Below are 20,285 nucleotides of genomic sequence, written 5' to 3'. Positions count from 1 at the left end.
GGCTTCATATACTCCGTATGGGAACCCGTGGAGATGGACCCACGGTGGGTAGGACAGTATCTGTCCAACAGGGTTACCCATAAATGGAGGTGCCACCTCTGACAGATTAGGCCTAAAGAATGAAGGTTTACATTTAGAGGGTAGATGAGGCTTTATAAACAATCTTATTTGGGCATGCTTCATCATTAAACATCAGTAAACTGATTAGTTTTTCGAGAATAAATGATAAAAGCAATTAAATAGAAGAAAATGAAACTATACTACAAAGTTACAGGTTTACCTAGAATATGCAATTATACATATAGTCTTTAGACTGAAGACATGAAGTCTTCAGTCAGGCTACATATGGTTTTATTTTTCTCAGGAATAAAGAATCAAAAATTTCTAAACCCGTTATAGCATCCCAAGTTTGCTGGCATCCTCAAAGCTTGAAAATGATTTCCCCACTTTGCGGATGGCAGTCTTAACACGTCTCTCACTTAGCTAGCAAAGTCACGTGCTTAATAACTTGGCTGGTGCCTGCGCCTAAACCGAGTCATCTGCCACCTCCCAGAAGAGATTTCAGTCAGAACACTGTCTAACCAAAATGAACTTTAAATGTTTACTTCATGCTTGAAACTGAAATAAACTTACAACATTTATGCAACTTAACACAGTTAACTAGTCATCCTGGTGTTATCCAGGATATTCTGAAAATGCTTTTAATTAAAATTCACAGAACATTTGCTGAGATCTGAATACACGATTTATCTTCTTATATGAAATTTAAGTGGAGAATCAATATTGTGGGCCCATTTAAAAATTTTAAAGCATTTACAATGCTTCTTATAGCTTACTCCCACAAATGCTTATCATGATCAGCTCTGGCACAAAAATCCTAATATGGAATTACACCTGAAAAGACAAAGTTAGTCGATATGGTCCTGTAAGAGCTCTGCTTGAGGAGAGTATAGTTGGAAATATTCACCAGGGTGGGCATTTCAGGAGGTGGCTGACTTCCAAGGTCTTTGGCACAGCTGTTTTCTTTCCTACTTGTGTCTTCATTCATCTCAGGCACACTCGGGCAAGAACTTAAGTCTTCGGTATGTCTACCATCCTCTGGCAAAGTAACTTCAGCTTCTCTTTCAGTCACAATTTCATCAGAGGCCTCACTAAGCATCGTTAACAACCTTCAGTGAAACAAAACAAAACACACTTTAGGTCAAGTAGGTGCGTTCCATGAAATGTGCAACCTGGGCACATTCACCTGTTTTCTGGGCAAGGGACAGACTCATACATAACGATTCAAGCCATTGCTTTAGCTTTTACTCAAATGCTCATGAAAAATAAAATTATGTCTAGCCATCTATACCAAAATCACCATGGTTTAGTACTAAAAGGTTAAATTCATGAAATCCGAACTAATTCTTAGAGATTAAAATAGAAATATACTGAAAATCACATGTGAAGTTTAACCCCACCACTTAAATACATTGACACTCACTATACCTTGGTATTGTTGATTTATTGTAAAATTAATCATACAACAGCATGGAGTGACTCTGCTAAGAGTGAACAAAGACATAGATTAAAAAATATCCATTATCAGCTGTACTCACAGTCTAGCAAGGGTAGAGACTATGAGAACAGAGTTTTACTACTGAAATAACAGGGAGCTCTTAATGCCGTACGATCTTGTCTTTAACAAAAGCCATGGCACGAGCGTGGGCAGCGTTATAAGTAGGGCTCCAGAATATGAACATGGTTTATGTTTTGTCTGAACTCTATTGACAGGAAAGCAAGAGTACCAGGGTGGATTAGAATATCTCATACTTTGTTGTGCTTCTTATGCTTAGAATGCAAATATTGTTTCTACTTCTAACTGAAAGTCCAGCTTTAATTGTGATTGGTGACATACTGACAAATTGGCCTCAGTCACTAAATGCCTAGTTATGAAATGAACATGAGGGAACTAGCAATACTGTGAGTTATAAATTCCTTTATGCTACATACTAAGTGTATTTTTTTGAAATGCGTATGTGAAACAAATTGCATTTTACACACACAAAGGCTTAGTATTTAAAGATATCATGATGAAACTTGTAATTACTCTCCTATTTATTTTTTTTAGTGCTCTGATTTTTATTTACTATAAAGGGCTTTTGATAAGAACAAACTATATCTGTACCTATTTATATCACTGTAATGAGCTGCTCCTTCCAAATGTCCATGATTTTGTTATTTATGCTATATCTTGTCATTCAAATTTGTAAAAAGTTTTATATACACACATACAAATGCATGCTATATATGTATATGCATATATGTATTAACAGTAACTCAAACATAACAGTATAAGCAACTATATATATGTATATATACAAAATCAATCAAAATGATTTTACATGTATACTTAAAAAAACTGATGCAGTCACTAAAATTTGTTTTTAGAGAAAACAGTACAAACCAGGAAAGATAGTTCTTTATGCATACATGAATCTAGACAAAAGCTTAATAGCATTTTCCCCCCTTTTAAAGAAAAGATGAGGTATGGATGATGAAAAAAGAATAAAAAAAGGTGAAAGTGGCAACAAATAGAGAAATGACTCAGAAGCTCTTTTCTAAATATCTGCTTTGACTTACCACAGTCTAAATGGTACTTCTGGCAGTTTAAAGGAAAAGAGAGTCCGTTTTAAAATTTATCTATAAATCTACAGTACACTACCATACCTTTTAAAATAGACAGTTTAAGACTTAAAGTTTAAAAAAGCTCAAGGAATAGTGTTAAAAATTACTGAAGAACAAAGAACATCGCTGATGTGTTAACTTTGCTCACAATCTTGCCATCAATGACCTCCTTCAATTCTGTAATGACCGAGGAGAGTCGTTCCTCTAGGGGCAGATGCCTGGAACCTCACTGTTCTCCATAATTCCAGAATAAGATCTGAACCTAGAAATGTTTCCCAGAAAGTTTCTTAAGAGGAATTAAACACATCCTTTTTGTGTTCCCAACAGCAAAGGAAATAACTGTTTTACCAATCTCCATCTGGACCTCTTTGCTCTTCTCCCTGTCCTGGTTCTTCTTCTTCTTCTAGTGCTAATTCTTGTTCCACAGCCAGCAGCTCAGCGGATGTTCTTGCAAGTAAGGCTGACACTGCATCCTGGAGAATGTAAGACATATGGCAGTTAACATCATACACTTCTAGAAATGATTTAAAAACCCATCAGATGGGGACTTAAGCTTCAGTTGTGAAAAAGAAACTGGTACTCGACCCAATTCTCCTGCTGAGAATATGAAAGATGAATGAAATAAAAAGCGAAAAAACAGACAAAAACTCCAGCTGCTTTAAAGCAATGAAGAGCAGCAAAGGCAATCAGGACTAGAGGGCCAAGATTCCAGGCGGAAGGGAAATGCAAGAGGTGAACCGACCATCACTGCCACTCTTTTTTCTTGGGGCCATGTGTCAATTCGAGTGGTGAGGCATACAGGCTAAAGAGACTGGCTGCCCAGAACCGTGGCAGTGTTGGTAGAATGCAAAGATGAAACCTGACTTGAGGACTACCATGCAGTTGGCACACAAGGGATCAGAGAAAATGAATTCTAAAGTCACTTTAGCCCAATGTTATGTGCAATAGTCCTATCGAGGCATTTGCCATTCCTAAGCTGCAAATGTGCAGAGCAAGAAGCTGAGAAATAAAGCAAAAACCAGCTGGCTGGAGGCTAAAACAGCAAGCAGATATTTCAGTTGCCTCACCATCCTAGGGAGAGAAAAATTGGAATTCAGGTCCCCCAAGTGATCCAGGTGATTTGCCCATATTGTAATCTGCCTTCCAGAAGAATATTAAATCCTCTCTGGAGGAAGCTATCAGCCAGAGCCTCTATAATTCTTCATACATAACATCCAGCATTCCATTGAAAACAGGACCCAGTGACTGAAAGCCAAGAAAAACAATAGACAAAAGAGGGAAACCTACAGGCAATCCATATATTGCAGTTACTTAAAGAAGAAGTTTAAAATTTTACAATAAATATGCTCAAGAAAACTTATGAAATGATGGAGAATTTCCCTAGAATAAACATACAAACAAAAAAATCTCTTTAGCACATCAGAGTGAAACTGCTGAAAATCAAAGGAAAAGAGGAAATTTTACAAATAGTGAAAGGAAAAAAGATTCATTACCTCTTATGGACCAACAATTAGCAATCCCACTTTTGGGTATATACCCTAAAAATTTGAAGACACTTATTTGTAATGTATGTTCCCCCATGTTCATTGCAGCATTTTCACAATAGCCAAGACATTGAAACAACGTTAAGTGTCCTTTGACAGATGATTGGATAAAAAATATGTGGTACATATATACAATGGAATATTACTAGCCATAAACCTAACAAACACCTATGGAACGCCACTCAACAGTAGCAGAATACATATTCTTCTCAAGTGCAAATGGAACATTCTTCAGGATGGACCATATACTAGGCCATAAAACAAGCTTCAATAAATTTAAAGACTGAAGTCATACAAAATATGTTCTTTGATTATACTGTAATGAAACTAGAAATCAATAACAAAAGGAAATAAGAAGTGAACAAACGTGGAAATTAACACATTCATAAATAACCAATGAATCAAAGAAGTCACAAGAAAAATGACAAAATCCTGGCTTCTAGTCAAGATGGTGGAGTAGGTAAACACTGTGCTCACCTCCTCCCAGGACACATCAAGATTACAACTAAAATACAGAACAACCATCACTGAGAGTCACCTGAAATCTAGCTAAAAAGAAGTCCTATAACTAAGGACATATAGAAGCTCAAGACTGATAAAAGGGGTGGAGATGCAGATCAGGATGGTCCCACGTGTGACAGTTAAAAATCAAGAGGGCTATCTTGGCTGCCGAGGTCCCCCCTGAGGAGCCAACCCCTCACCAGGCTCCCTAGCCCAGGGTCCCAGTGCTGGGAAGAGAAGACCTCATAATTCTGGTTGTGAAAACCAGTGGAGACTGTAGTTGAGTGAGACGGAAGGCAGCCGGAGTCCCAGGTGCTCCTCTTAAGGGGACCGCACATAGACTTATTGCTCTGAGCTCCAGCACTGGGGAAATTGCTTAAAAGGTGCCAGGGACATATGAGGAGGAACAGAATTGTTTGGCTTTAGGAACAGGGCTGGAGGGGCAGCTTTCTCCCAGACAAAAGTCATTGTTATTTTGTTGAGCCCTCCCTGTTCCCAGTATGCAGACACAAGTGGTCACCATATCTGGTCTCCTTTAACGTGGCTAACACCATTCGCCCTGCCCTGGTGATTCCCTGAGACCCCACCCCACCCAAATTGTGGGCCTACCTAAGCCATTTCCAGTGGCTTTTCCATATACATGGCCTGTCTTGGATCATGGTGCAGACTTTCCTAAAATATCTCAAAGGTTCACAAATGCCAAACAAGCAGCATCTGGCCTTGGCATGCCCTGTACGTCTTGCAAAGCAGTCCTAGATTGGCACTAGTGGCAGCCAGCCTGGTTCACAGCTCAGCCTCTCCCATGCACCTCCAAGCCCAGAAGTGGCAACCATCTGCAAATCACTTTGTAGGTCATACCAAGTGGCCCCAGGCAGGATACAGGCAGCAGCTGATCTCAGCATGCAACACAGTCCCTGCCAAGAGGCCCCAGAACCAGCACACCTAGTGGCCAGCTTCAGACCACACCAGGGCACCACCTCCACAAATGACACACCCAAAGGGCAGACTGGGCAGGCATAGGATCAGTCCTATGAACAACAGCTCTTCTAGTCCTCACAACCAATCAGCATGAGGGTGACAGTCTTTCCTCATAAGCAATCAGCATGAGGGTCAATCCCTCCCAATGATGTTCAAACAGCAACCAAAGCTCCACTACAATAGGAGGGCAAACACAACACACACAAGGGACACACTTTCAGCACCCAGCTCAAGTGATGAGGAAGACTGTACGACTGAGCCCCACAAGGCACCCACTACATAAGCCCACTCTACTAAGACCAGGAGACATAGCAGCCCTACCTAATACATAGAAACAAACACAGGGAGGCAGCCAAAATGGGAAGACAGAGAAACATGTCCCAAATGAACAAACAGAACAAAACTCCAGAAAAAGAACTAAACAAAATGGAGACAAGCAATCTACCAGATTCAGAATTCAAACACTGATTATAAGAATACTCAAGTGTCTCAGTGAGAACTTCAACAAAGATAGGAAGCATAAAAATGGAGATATAAAACATTTTAAAAAGCAGTCAGAAATGAAGAATACAATAACTGAAAGAAAGAATACATTAGAGGGAATCAACTGTAGATTAGATGAAGCAGAGGATCAAATCAACAATTTGGAAGATAAGGTAGCAAAAACCACCCAATCAGAACAGCAAAAAGAAAAAACAATCCAAAAACATTAGGATAGTTTAAGGAGCCTCTGGGACAACATCAAGCATACCAACATTTGAATCATAGGGGTACCAGAAGAAAAAGAGAGAGAGCAAGGAATTGAAAACCTGTTTGAAGAAATAATGACAGAAAACTTCACTAACCTGGTGAAGGAAATAGACATACAAGCCTAGGAAGCATAGAGTCCCAAACAAGGGGACTGATGAACCCAAAAAGGCCCACATTAAGACACATCATAATTAAAATGCCAAAAGTTAGAGACAAAGAGAGACTCTGAAAAGCATTAAGAAAAAAGTAGTTAGTTACCTACAAGGGAGCTCCCATAAGACTGTCAGCTGATTTCTCAACACTTTACATGCCAGAAGGACTGGCACAAAATATTCAAAGTGATGAAAAGCAAGGACCTACAACCAAGATTACTCTACCCAGCAAAGCATCATTTAGAATTGAAGGACAGATAAACAGCTTCCCAGACAAGAAAAAGCTAAATGAGTTCATCACCATCTAACTAGTATTACAAGGAATGTTAGAAGGACTTCTTTAAGATGAAAAAAAGAAAAGCTAAAAAATTTTGAATAATAAAATGGCAATAACTACATATCAATCAAGAATTACTTTCAAGGTAAATGGATTAAATGCTCCAATCAAAAGAGACAGGTTGGCCAAATGGATAAGAAAACAAGACTCTTATATATATGCTGCCTTCAAGAGACTCACTTCAGATCAAAAGACACACACGAACTAAAAGTATAGGGGTGGGAAAAAAATTTCATGAAAATGGAAAACAAAAAAGCTAGCGTAGCAATACTTAGACAAAACAGACTTTAAAACAAATGCTATAAAAAGAAACAAAGAAGGACCCAGCAATTCCACTTCTGGGTATTTATGCGAAAAAAATCCCAAACATTAATTTGAAAAGTCATATACATCCATACATATGTGCACTGCAGCATTATTTACTATAGTTAATATATGGAAGCAACCTAAGTGTCCATCAATAGACGAATGGATAAAGAGGTAGTACATACGTACAATGGAATATTACGCAGCCATAAAGAAGAATGACATCTTGCCATCTGCAACAACATGGGTGGATCTACAGGGTACTGTGCTGAGTGGAGTGAGTCAGACAGAGAAAGGCTAATACATATGATTTCATTTATATGTGGGATCTAAAAAACACAATAAATGAACAAACAAAACTGAAGTAAACTCAGATACAGAGAAAATTTTGATGGTTGTCAGATGGGAGAGGGGTTGGGCGGATGGGTGAATAAGGGCAAGGGATTAAAAAGTACACATTGGTAGTTACAGAATATATTGGTTGTTACAAAATAGTATGGCATGTAAAGTATAGCATAGGGAATATATTCAATAATATTGTAATAACTGTGTGGTGTCAGATGGGTACTTGATTTATCAGGGTGATCATACTGTAAGTTGTATAAATGTCTAACCGCTATGTTGTATGCGTGAAGCTAATATTGTATGTCAACTGTAATTGAAAAAAATTAAAAAATATATTAAAAATTAAAAAAATTACAATATACTTCAACATGAATGAAAATTAACACACAGTATACTAAAACTTATGAGGTGCTTTTACTAAAGCAGTGCTCAGAGGGAAATTTATAGTTGTCAGCAACTATATTAAAAAACAGGAAAGATTTCAAGTCACTAATCTAACCTCCTACATTAAGAAAATGGAAAAAGAGCAAAATAAACCTAAAGCAATCAGAGCGAAGGAAAAAATAAAGACTAGAGTGGAAATTCATCAAACAGAGAATGTAGAAATATCTGAGGGAAAAAAATCACTGAAAACAAAAGTTGGTTTTTGAAAAAATAAAAAATATTGACAAACCTTTAGTGAAACTGACCAAGAAAAGTAGAATGAAAGCTTGAATTACTAAAATCAGGAATGAGAGAAGGGACATTACTGTCAACTTTACAGATATAAAATGGATTATAAGGGAATACTATGAAGAACTGCATGCCAGCAAATTAGATAACCTAGATGCAATGGGCAAGTTCCTAGAGAGACACAAACTACCAAAACTGAGACAAAAAGAAAATTCTGATTAGACTTCCAAGTAAAGAGAACTTCCCACAAAGAAAAGTCCAGGCTCAGATGGCTTCAGTGGTAAACTCTACCAAACATTTAAAGAAGAATTCATACCAATTCTTCTCAAGCTCTTTCAAAAGGTAGCAGAGGAGAGAACACTTTGTAACTCATTCCATTAGGCTAGAATTACCCGGATATCAAAACCAAAGATATAACAAGAAAACTATGCATATAGACAAAAAAGTCCTCAATAAAATAAAACTGAATCTGATTAATATAAAAAGGATTATATACCACAACCAAGTGGTATGTAGCCTAGGAATGCAAGGTTAGTTTAACATCTGAAGATCAATAAACCATATGAATAGAACATAAGACGAAAACCACATGATCATCTCAATAAATGCTGAAAAGCTCTTGTTAAATCCAACTGCCTTTAATTGTAAAAACACTGAACAAACTAGTAAAGGAAGAGGATTTCCTCAACCAGGTAAAGGACATCTACAAAAAACTCACAGAAAACTCATACCTAATGATGAAAGACTGAAAGCTTCCCTGGTGAAGATCACATACGAGTCACCACTTCTTTCAATATTGTACTGGAAATTCTAGCCAGGGCAAAATAGGCAAGAAAAAGAAAAGGCAATTGGAAAGGAAGACGTAAACTAACTCTATCTGCAGAAGATATGATCTTATACATAGAAAATCCTAGGGAATCCACTAAAAAAAAACTATTATTATGAGCACAGCAAGGTTGCAGAATACAAGATAGACAAAAATTAATTATGCACTGAATAATCTGAAAATGCAATTAAGAATATAGTTCTATTCATAATAGCATCAAAAAGAATAAAATTAATAAAGGAAGTGCAAACTTGGACTCTGAAAACTACACAACATTGTTGAAAGAAGTTAAGGAAGACGTAAATAAATGGAAAGACATCCTGCATTCATGGATCAGAAGATTTAACACTGTTAAGACTGTAATACCCCCAAACTGACCTACAAACTCAATGCAATTTCTATCAAATCTTAGCTGTCTTTTCTTCTTTGCAGAAATTGACAGACTGATACTAACATTCAGATGGAAATGTAAGGGATCCTGAATATCCCAAACCATCTTGAAAAAGAAAAAGTTTAATGACTCATCCATTCTGATTTCAAAACAACTCCAAAGCTATAGTAATCAAAGCAGTGTGGTACTGGCATAAGTACAGACATACAGATTAATGGAACAGAATTTAGAGTCCAGAAATATAAACGCTCACACATTTTGGACAATTGATTTTTGGCAAGGGTGCCAAGATAACGCAATGGGTAAAAAATAGTTTTTTAAAATAAATGGTGTTGGGACAACTGTATACCTACATACAAAAAAATGAAATTGGACCCATTCCTCACATCACACATAAAAAACAACTCAAATAAATCAGAGGCCTAAATATAAAACTAAATGTTAAAACTCTCAGAATAAAACACAGGAATAAATTTTTGTGATGTTAGGTTTGGCAAAGCCTTCTTAGATATGACAGCAACAGCATAAGCAATAAAAGCAGTAAAAGCAAAAAATAGACAATTTGAATTTTATCACATTTAATTCTTTACTGCAAATGAAACTATCAAGAAAGTGAAAAAAATAACCCACAGAATGAGAGAAAATATCTGCAAATCATTTATTGGATAAGAGACTTGTATCAAGAACATATGAGAAACTCGTAACTCAATAATACAAAAGATAAATAACCCATTTAATAGACAAGGGATCTGAGTAGACAGTTCTCAAAAAAAAAAAAAAGATATACTGTATACTGATAGCTAATAATAAGTCCACGAAAATACATTCAACATCATTAGTCATTAGGGAAATGTAAGTCAAAAATACCACTTCATACCCACTAGCATGGCTAGAATCAAAAAGACAGTTTCCTAACATGTGGCAAGGGTGTACAGAAACTGGAACCCTCATACATTGCTGGTAAGAATGTAAAATGGTGCAGCCACTTTGGGAAACAGTTTGGTAGTTCCTCAAAATGTTAGATTTACCATATGATTCAGCAATTCTACTCCTAGGAATACACCCAAGAGAAATGAAAACATATGTCCATATAAACTCTTGTATACAAATGTTCACTTGTATATGAACAGCATTATTAATAATAGTCAAAAAGTATAAACAGCCCAAGTGCCCATCACTGATGAAGAGATAAATAAAAGGTGGTATAACCATACAAGGGAATATTATTTGGAAATAGTAAGGAACGAGGCATTAATACATGCTATTATATGGATGTACCTTGAAAACATCACACTAAGTGAAAGAAGGTAATCACAAAAGAACAAATATTGTATTATCCATTTATAGGAAATGCCCATAATAAGTAACTTTAGAGAGAGAAGAAAGATTAGTGGTTGCCTTGGGTAAAAAGGAAAAGCCGGAGTAACTGCTACGTAATGGGTACGGGGCTTCCTTTTGGGATGACGACAATGTGCTAATTTTAGATTGTGGTGATGGTGGTTGCACAACTGTGAATATACTAAAAACTATTGAATTGTGTGCTTCAAATGGGTGAACTGAATGATATGTGAATTACACTCCATAAAGCTGTGACAAAAACTTACACACAGTGTGACCATTAGAAAAGCATCTTTCAAGATATAAGTCATACTTCATCATCTCGTATGCCTTACTTAGTGTGTCCCACAAACCTGGGCGTGCAATATAAGTTCTACCAATACATTTGTTTCCCTTTTCCCACCTACCACAATGTCCCCTATAGTTCCTTGCATATAATAGATGACCAAGAGTACTGGTGCTTTAATTATCTTACTTATGCTTAGTAAAATCTTTTCTCATAGATAATCGAAAATAAACTTGAACTCAGTAACAATATCACAAATGATAAATCACTGATGAATGGCCTCATAAAATGTCCCTTTGTAAATTTTCTGAAGTACTTAAGTATGACTGTTGGTTACGACAAACTTTTTAATAGAAAATATTTATGGATACTGATGTTACAAATGGAAATTAAAATACTGTTTAGGCTTAATAATTTTTAACGTTTGCAAAATATAACAGTTCCAAATGTGTAACTTGACAGTGAACACAATGTATAAAAGTATAAATTTAAATCAAAAGGTTTTTCCTGGTCACTTAAAACAATAAAGCCTCCACATCAGTTTATTTTTATGGAAGGATGCGTGAACAGAAACAAGTGATTCTTTTATATACTATACTTAAAACAGAGCTAGAAATTATTTATTTTTTAGGAAGCTGGGAGAAAAGGGTAAACTGTGATAGGAGAAAAAGGAGGATAACGAAAGTGAATAAAAATATGTTGTTATCATAGAATTTTATATCCCATATTATTTTATTAATATGGGATATAAATGACTTTTTTCTCTAATTTTGACTCACCAAGTCTATAGGATCTACTAATGGCTGGTTTGGCTGAAATACAGAATCCTCATTTTCTTCTTCATTCTTTTTGGAAGGCATTCGCTTAGAAGGAAGCAAGTTATACCACAGAGTGAAAATCTCATTGGAAAATGGTAAATCTGCCAGACTGATCTGAGTTCCAGCCTATGTGACACGAAAGGAAAAAGATAAAAGAGAAAATAAAATAGTTAAGTTCATATTTACTCCTTCTGACATAATTAAGATTATTTGGCCAGCTTGTTTTATGGTTTTAAAAAAAATGCAATACTCATGATATAAAGCATTGGTGGATTTTTCTAAAGTGGGAGATGTTTTATATTTTCAGGTATAAGTAAATGAGAAATAATCCCAATCTAAAAGCCAACTTCAGGATTATTTTGTGAGATACTATTTTGCCCAAGACTAATGACTAAGCATGCAACATTTTGTAAATGTGAAATTATTTTTAAATGAAAAGTTAAAAAAATAAAAAAATAAATGACTAAGTATAAACCATAATATTTCTTATAATATGCTGTAAGAGTTATTTGATTATTATTCAAAAAAATCCTTTTTTCATTATACACTGAAAAATTTTAAAAGAAACAAACAAAAATTCCACTGTGGTTCTTAAATGAGAAATCAGCAAAATTTTTCTTCGGCTAAGTTAGTAGACTGTCAAAAAAATTAAAGGTTAAAAACTTTAATATTCTACCAAATCACACATATCAGCCAGAATCTAAATTAAACTACCATTTTTTAAAAGGCTATCAATTAACATATTTATTAGCTTTACGAGCTTCTGACATATCTATTATATGAAGCCTTTCTGACAGCCTAATGAGTCTGTTATCTTTGCTTCTTTCTAACTTTCTTTATTGTCAGACAATATCAAATATTTTTTTATATATGGAAAAAGAACTGCTAATAAGAGATCTATCACTCTTTTAAACTTTGTTCATTATGAAATGTGTGGTTTTGTGTTCCTATTGTACTGCAGAGAAAAGTTCAACTAGAGACCTAGGCCGTTTTTTAACACATTTGAACACTTTATGTAACTTTCCTGGTGTGTAATGGTTTTCTGGTTATTATGCACAGTGGTGTGTTAAACTCACTATTAGTTATGTATGAAGTCTTCTACTTTAGCATTTAAATATCATATTGCTCTAAATAGCAACACGTACATCTTCCTGGAAGCTCTAACATAGGAGGGGAGAATGAACTGAACAAAGGAACCATATAGTAAGTGTCTTGCTTAATTTAAATTTGTAACAGTGAATTATATGAGGGATGTCTTTTTGATATCTGGTTCCATCATTCACTAGCTCTGTGACTCTAAATAGATTACTTCTCTAAGCAGTTCCTTATTTGAAAATCAAGATAATCAGGCCTTTTTCATAAAATTGTCATGAAGACTAAATGAGATAATGTATATATACAAAGCACCCAGCACAAGACTCATATCGGGAATAATAAACACACAGTCAAACGAGAGGTCAAAATACTTCTTTAGCAAAGGGTAGAAACAGAAAGTAGATTTTACAGAAAATCACAATTTATAAGCAGATGTTAAAGGTCTAGAATAAGAGAATGAAAGCCCGAAATCGCTATTTCAGATAAAAAATGAAACAGCCATTGGATATATCTGAGGCATTGGGCAGATTTGTAATGGTATCAGGGCTAGCAAAACAGCAACTAGAAATTTTTCTCAGAATATGCGATCGTAAGTGTCATTAGGTAATGGTAATTATGAGAACTCCTACCAGGCATTCTTCCCTTCGGTGTTGACTAACACAGCAAAGATCTACTCTCAGTGTCTTCTGCTGTAAGGCTGTTTGGGAAATGGCCACTCTGAACATATCATTGAATAAAATGGATTCCGTGGCTAGATGGACTTTTGTTCGAAACAGACAGCTGACATCAGTTGAGGAGGGAAGTAGAGCAACCCTAAAGTACCTGCAAAGAACGAAAGCAAAATGGATTTCAGAGGTACTTTAATTACACTGGATTCAAAGCTGTAGTTTGAAATTATCTGCAAAAGGGAGAAACATGGGGGAACATGGATTTCGTTATCAGCCTAAAGCTTTGTTGTCTGTGCTCAGCAGCACAGAGGCTGTTCCTAATCCACCTGGGGCCACCTTTGCCCCTGAGCCTGTGCCCAGCCTGCCACTCTCAAAGGGGCACAGCAAAGGCACATGACAGGAAAGTGAATGGCAACAACAACTGCAGGGCAGACGAACAGAACGTCCCACCTGCCCATGTACATCCAACTCCAAAGTAAGTTATTTCTGAGCCTGGGAAGGTAGGGGCACACTGATGGCTTTGTCCCCCAAAATACGCATCCTGAGTATTAAACAAGAGATGCTGATGATCATGTTCCAGGAACGGAATACATTATCTTACTAGAGAAAAAGAAAGGCTGAGTAGCATATTGTTATGAAAATTTAAAACAGATGAAATTGAACAGTTCAAAAAATATCACTGTCTAGCATCTCAGAAGTATCAGAAATGACAAACTGTTTTAAGAGTCTAACGCTTTGTAAAATTCAGAAGAGTTAGAGAAAAAAAAACACTTCTAATACCACTTTAAAGTGAATTTTCTGAGCACACATTATATGAGGACTCACAATTCTTAGAAACAGCATGAGATATTTTCTTTTAAATCCCAGAAGGAGAACATCCATTAAATCCCTCCCCCCAATGCCAGGCTTGTCTAATTCATATTCTAAGAGATGCCTTTCTCCAACGACAAAAACTGTAATTTACATGCAGAACTGAGGAATGTCATATTACTTCTCTATTTATATAAACACTGATTATGGAGATGAAGCACTAAAAACCTACTGGATCTGGGGCCACTGCTGTTAAGGCCAGAGATTCAGCAGAAGAAATCTTTTTTTCTCTGCCTTCATGGGAAAGCAATAAGGGGGACTATATCAGAAAGCTGGAATGGGGGTGGCTGGATGGCTCAGTTGGTTAGAGCGAGAGCTCTGCACAACAGGGTTGCTAGTTCGATCCCCACATGGGCCAGTGAGCTGCGCCCTCCACAGCTGGATTGAAGACAAGGAGCTGCTGCTGAGCTGCCGGAGGGGCGGCCGGATGGCTCAGCTGGTTAGAGCGCGAGCTCCCAGCAACAAGGGTTGCTACATGGGCTGGTGGGCTGCGCCCCCTGCAACTAAGATTGAAAATGGGGACTGGACTTGGAGCTGAGCTGCGCCCTCCACAACTAGATTGAAGGACAATTACTTGACTTGGAGCTGATGGGCCCTGGAGAAATACACTGTTCTCCAATATTCCCCAAAGTAAAAAAAAAAAAAAAAAAGAAATGTGCTCAGTCCAAACTGAGGTATCTGGCAAATCTGGCAAGTATAAAACATATGCCTGGTTTCAAAGACTTAGTAAACAAACAAAAAAAAGAAATGTGAAATCTTAAAAACAAAAAAAAGAAAAAGAAAAAGAAAGAAAGCTGGAATGGAGGGAAAGAATTTTCTATTTCTCCAGACTTCAGTTTTACTCTGTACCAGTGGCCTAATCATTTACACTATCCTAAAATATTTCCCCATGAAAAAAAAGTGAGATTTTACATGGTTAAGAGCCAAAGGCACAGGAGAAAGAAGGTAGCGGTGCTTTCCCTCTCATTCTGCTGGAGGGAGTCCTTCCCAAACGAGTCAGGAGCTACTTGCAGAAACACTGTGGCTGCTGCTAACCAGCTGAAGCATATATACTCTGCTGGTCGTAATTAATAATAAAAAAACACGTTTTGAAGTTAGGGGGACAAAGAACTATTTTAAGGATATGTCATACTAGCTGTCATTTTTAGCAGTGTCATTATTTAGGCCCAGGCTTTCATGTATGTGGGTTTGAAAACATGCTGCTATGCATCGTGGGAAGGTTAGACAAATTAGACAAGTAACTGTACAGCAGCTGGGGAGCAGAAGCGCCCGCTGTCCTCACCATGTGAGAACTACTATTGAGCCTGACCTACACTGGCCACCATCATACCTCCAGGGGGCACTGGTTTGTGACTTCCTATGAAGTGACAGTGACTCTGATTGGTATGGAAGAGGTAGAACACGTGGAGATCCTGCCCTTTCAGTAAGGGTTTAAAGAAAGACGTGTTCTTGGGGAGTTCTGCAGTTTTCTCCTGGATGTGGGTTGACTCTCACTGTTGATGGACTGGATCCTTGGCGGACCTGTCTTCTCCCGGAGATGCCATAACAAATTAAAAGGTGGCCAACGGCACACTCCAGTATCCCAACATGTTCATTGGTAGGGAAAATTCACAAACAATATTATGAAGCCAGTCTTCCCTGAATACTACTGACTACTATTCCTAATCTCTGCCCCAGAAGCAGGCTCTCTGGGGTGACCTAGCCACTCCCCCACATGCCTTGCCTCCTCACCTGTCTTGCTAATAATGTGGAGCCCATACAGCTGGATTTCAGGGGGTACTCCGAGCCCACTCCCCTCTTGGAATCCTATTCCCCTCTGGCATCGATGATCGTCAATACATACCCCCCACACTAGGTCTATTCTCTTGCTGACTAAACAATCTCCACCGAGGTCTATTTTCTTAGACCCAGTTGTTGTTTTTTCTCTGACAAGTCTTAGAATATTAGGATGTGAGCTTAAAAGTAAACCTACAGGGAAAACACCCAGAATTCTCATATTTACTCTATTAAGTGCGTTTTCATTGAGGAATATTTTCTATTACTTAGGAAAACATCCACCTAGCTGGGTATCCACCCCAACTGCTCTTTCTTAATCCCAAGCCCTTATATTGCCATATTCAACATACTATTAAGTAGACATATGGATTCTGGATTCTAAATCAGAGGTGCTAAGTTGAACTCTGGCTTCTTTCTAGTACTTTCTAGCCATGGGCCCTTAAGAGAGTCACTGAAATTCTGACTCTGGAAACTGTCAGGAAACAGTCCCTAAGCAATAGAGTGTAGCATTGCCACTGCTTCATTGGGATTTATGATTTGATGAAGTGAAATAAAGTGAAATAACTTTAAGAAATTATTGGTTACAGGGAAGTGAATATTTGGTGATAAAAACATGACACTCTCACAAGTGTCATGATACGATGTTTGGCAATGCTATGCTGATAGGTAAAATTTATTCACTATATTCTCATGTAAAAGATCAGAAAATTCCTCTAACCCAACAGTAGTCACAATCAGGCAACAACAAAAATTTTAATTATATTAAAAAAATCAGGCCCCAACCCAGCATAATACAGAATTTCTGGTTGAAAAGGGAGATAAAAAGTCTTGATTCCTATTCTTAATAATGAACTGATTGAATAAGAATCAAAACCCAAAATGCTTTTTATCGCATTCTCCTTTTCTCTTTGTCTTTATCTACTTCTGATTGAGACATGACCAGCTTGCTGTGTCTTCTCCATGTCCTCATGGGATGGATTGCTTGAATGTAAACTTATCCCATGTGGGCAATTCTAAGCTCTTCAATTTGTTCTTCACTGATTTTACTTACACTTTGGAAGTATGAGGTATCAGGAAGGCATGAAGATTTCGGAGTTGTGCTATGATCACCATGAAACTTGACCTCTTTGCATCATATCTATCAAAAGAGAAGCAGGTGAAATGAGAAAAGAGCACAGGCCGCTCGTCACCGTGTGGATTTCTAGAATCGCCGCTCCCCTGCGCACATTCCTTTACCTGAGTCCGATCTGCACCTGGGCCGTCTCCACGATGGCAGAATCTTCTTCACTGTATGTAATGTCTTCGACTTCACTAGGCCTGGGGGCCGGGAAACAGTGAGCACAGAACAGTTTATTAACAGGGTATCGATGGTTTGCAGCTTAATGACTGTGAACGAACACCGGAATGAACAGTCCTCCTAAAGCACCCCAGGGGGACTGATCCCAGTGAAAACTCACTCTGAGGTCTCTCTTCACCTGTCAAGGGGAGTCTGCCTCTGAGACTTTAGGGGAAAGGCTTTCTGATGCCAGACTTTCCTGAGCCTCGCTGGGGTATACCACAGCCCTGGACACATCCCAGGCTTTCCGAAATGTACACGAGAAGCAGGCAGTGGCTAACCACTTTGCTTCAGTATTTTCATTAAAATCAATTTTAAGTCTCAAAGTGGGTGCTGTGTCTTTGAGAACACAACCTGTTTGTCATGTCCCTGGCTGATGGCATGTTGCTGGTATACTGAAATTTTCAGGCACACAGTTTCTTTAAAGCCTACAGCCCTCACCACTGCAAAGAGTAGACTAATGGCAGCAGTCCATTCCCTGTCTATAACGCACATGCACGGCTATGGGTAAACGGTGTAATGAAAGGCACTCCTGCGGAAATGAACCCTTACTGTTTCACGAAAGCTTCGTAGACCCCGCTGTCTCCAGCAACGGATTCATCAGATACAGCAGCCGACACACAAGCGGTTTTCTCCCCAAGCAAGTGGATTACTCTTCTTTTTGGTAATGATTTTTCCACATCTAAGTAGGGAAGAGTGACAGCACTAATTAGGATTTCATATTAGGAAAAGTTGAATATAAAATACACACACAGTATGGTTACGAGAAATCCAAAATAAATTCCTATCTGAGAAGCAAGGATGTTACTATTCAGACCAACAGATGTGGATGATTTGGGGCACTGTGGCTTACAAGATTCTTGGGGCACCAGTTATTTCAGTCATTATTCGAGGAAGAACATGGTTTTTCCTTGTCCTGAAATATTTTTAAGGGAAGGAATGAATCACACCCATTCTCAACGGCCCCTTCCCTGTTTTAGGTATTCACTGCAGCCATGATACACACAAGGGGTAAGAAACTACCGGCCTCCCTCAGGTATTAGAGGCATTTCTGCAATAGGGAGCGTCAAGTTTCTCAGTGGCCCCTTGTTCTCCCCTTCTCTCACATGCCATAGTCTACATATCCCGTGCCACTACTCTAATAGAAGTTAAAGAAAAAAAAGTCTTCAACTTAGAGAATTCCTCACCAGTTAATACTATTAAAAATTTGTGTGTGTGTGTGTGCTCCTGAATCTTTAGCACCAACTACCACTTAACTTTTATCTCTAACTCATATTCATACACCAGCATCCTGCGGAGAGCAAGGAGCATTCATTTAAAGCTGTGTTCCTATGTAATAAGCTGCAAGCCTGTGGAGTCCTTTCATCCTCTAGCCTGCTTCCGAGCAGGGATCAGTATTGGTATGCATTTCACCCCCTTCTGAGTCGTGACTTTACATCTTGTTAAGATGTTTAAGTTTTAAGGCTTCAGATTACAGGATTGATTGCTGGCAGTGGGAATGCTTTTTCCTTGATGATGAAGTGCCTTCTCTCCGCCCACCCCCCTTTGTGAGGGGTGAAGGTGATGACATGATTTATTGATTACCCCCAGGAATAACCACAGCAGCCTGAAATTGACTTTGACAATGACAGAGACGACTGTGGAAGGACTTCGTCGTTATTCCAACTTGGTTTCTGTTATCCAGCAGGGATTGGTGCTGGAGAGCAAAATGTCTATAAAAGAAACTCAACTTTACCTGCATTAAGACTCTACAGCACTCAGGGTGATGGACAGTGTCACTGCCATGGTCAGACATCCCCTGAATTGGCCAAGCATTGCGGATCTGACCCGAAATTAGTCTTTACCCTTAAAATATGCTTTTAGTTGTTTTTCACACATGAAACAGTATTATTTGCAAACAAAGCTCTCGGATATATTTTTCTTTAGGTTGACTTTTTAACTTTTAAAATGCACATATTATTTGTTTTGTGGAATGAATATATGTATGTAATTATATGCTTCGTAGAAGCTTCAGAGACACCGATCTGTAGCACAGGCTTCTCAGACAGACACAGTAAGTAGCAGGCCCCAGCGTCAGAAGCAAGGCAGGACAAGGACGTCTGGGCTTCAGAGCCCCTGGGGGGCGATGGACCTTGAGTGACATTCTTGCTGATCTCTCCCCCTACCCAGCGTCTGCCTTCATTTACTGGCCCCTCCAAGTTGACTGAATGTTGAGAAGTGGTCATTAGCGTACACCTCAAACACATGAAGAGCAAATGCAGCTTTGAAATGTTCAAGAAATGTTAAGTAAGACCCTTCAAGTCCAAAGCACAGGAGAATGGCACAAACCCATTCCGCTTTCTCCTCTCTCCTGTCCTCTCCTCCTTTCATCATTTTCAGTGGTTTGCGGCAGGAATATGTTTAGCGGAGTGAGTATTACTTATCAGATATAATAATACCGACCACAGCCTGCAAGCTGGGCACCAGGCTCCTGTAGATACTGTAGAGGGAGGGATTACAGCATTAATCCTCTCAGGACCCTACAAGGTAGATATTGTATCACTCCCATTCACAAATGACCGACAGCACACGGGAGAGAATGAGTAACGTGCTCACCAAAACATGACCAGTCAACGGGGTAACCAAAACG

General features: G+C 38.2%; 1 protein-coding gene across 2 annotated transcripts in view; it reads right to left on the bottom strand.

Moving 5' to 3' along the window:
* WWC2 (WW and C2 domain containing 2) overlaps positions 1–20,285 on the bottom strand; it is a 163,753-nt gene that overhangs the window by 23,771 nt on the left and 119,697 nt on the right. For both annotated transcript variants that reach the window (XM_081046341.1, XM_081046342.1), the window contains exons 12-18: positions 18,209–18,338; positions 17,557–17,637; positions 17,372–17,458; positions 13,636–13,828; positions 11,873–12,037; positions 3,016–3,140; positions 968–1,169 (exon numbers count right to left, since the gene is read on the bottom strand). In XM_081046341.1, coding sequence (XP_080902467.1) covers positions 968–1,169; positions 3,016–3,140; positions 11,873–12,037; positions 13,636–13,828; positions 17,372–17,458; positions 17,557–17,637; positions 18,209–18,338 — 983 coding nt within the window. The remainder of the gene's footprint in view (positions 1–967; positions 1,170–3,015; positions 3,141–11,872; positions 12,038–13,635; positions 13,829–17,371; positions 17,459–17,556; positions 17,638–18,208; positions 18,339–20,285) is intronic.

The sequence above is a fragment of the Rhinolophus hipposideros genome (assembly GCF_964194185.1).
Source record: "Rhinolophus hipposideros genome assembly, chromosome: 4".
NCBI classification, from domain to species: domain Eukaryota; kingdom Metazoa; phylum Chordata; class Mammalia; order Chiroptera; family Rhinolophidae; genus Rhinolophus; species Rhinolophus hipposideros.
The sequence above is the reverse complement of the archived record's forward strand: the minus strand, read 5'-3'. Positions and strand labels throughout refer to the sequence as shown.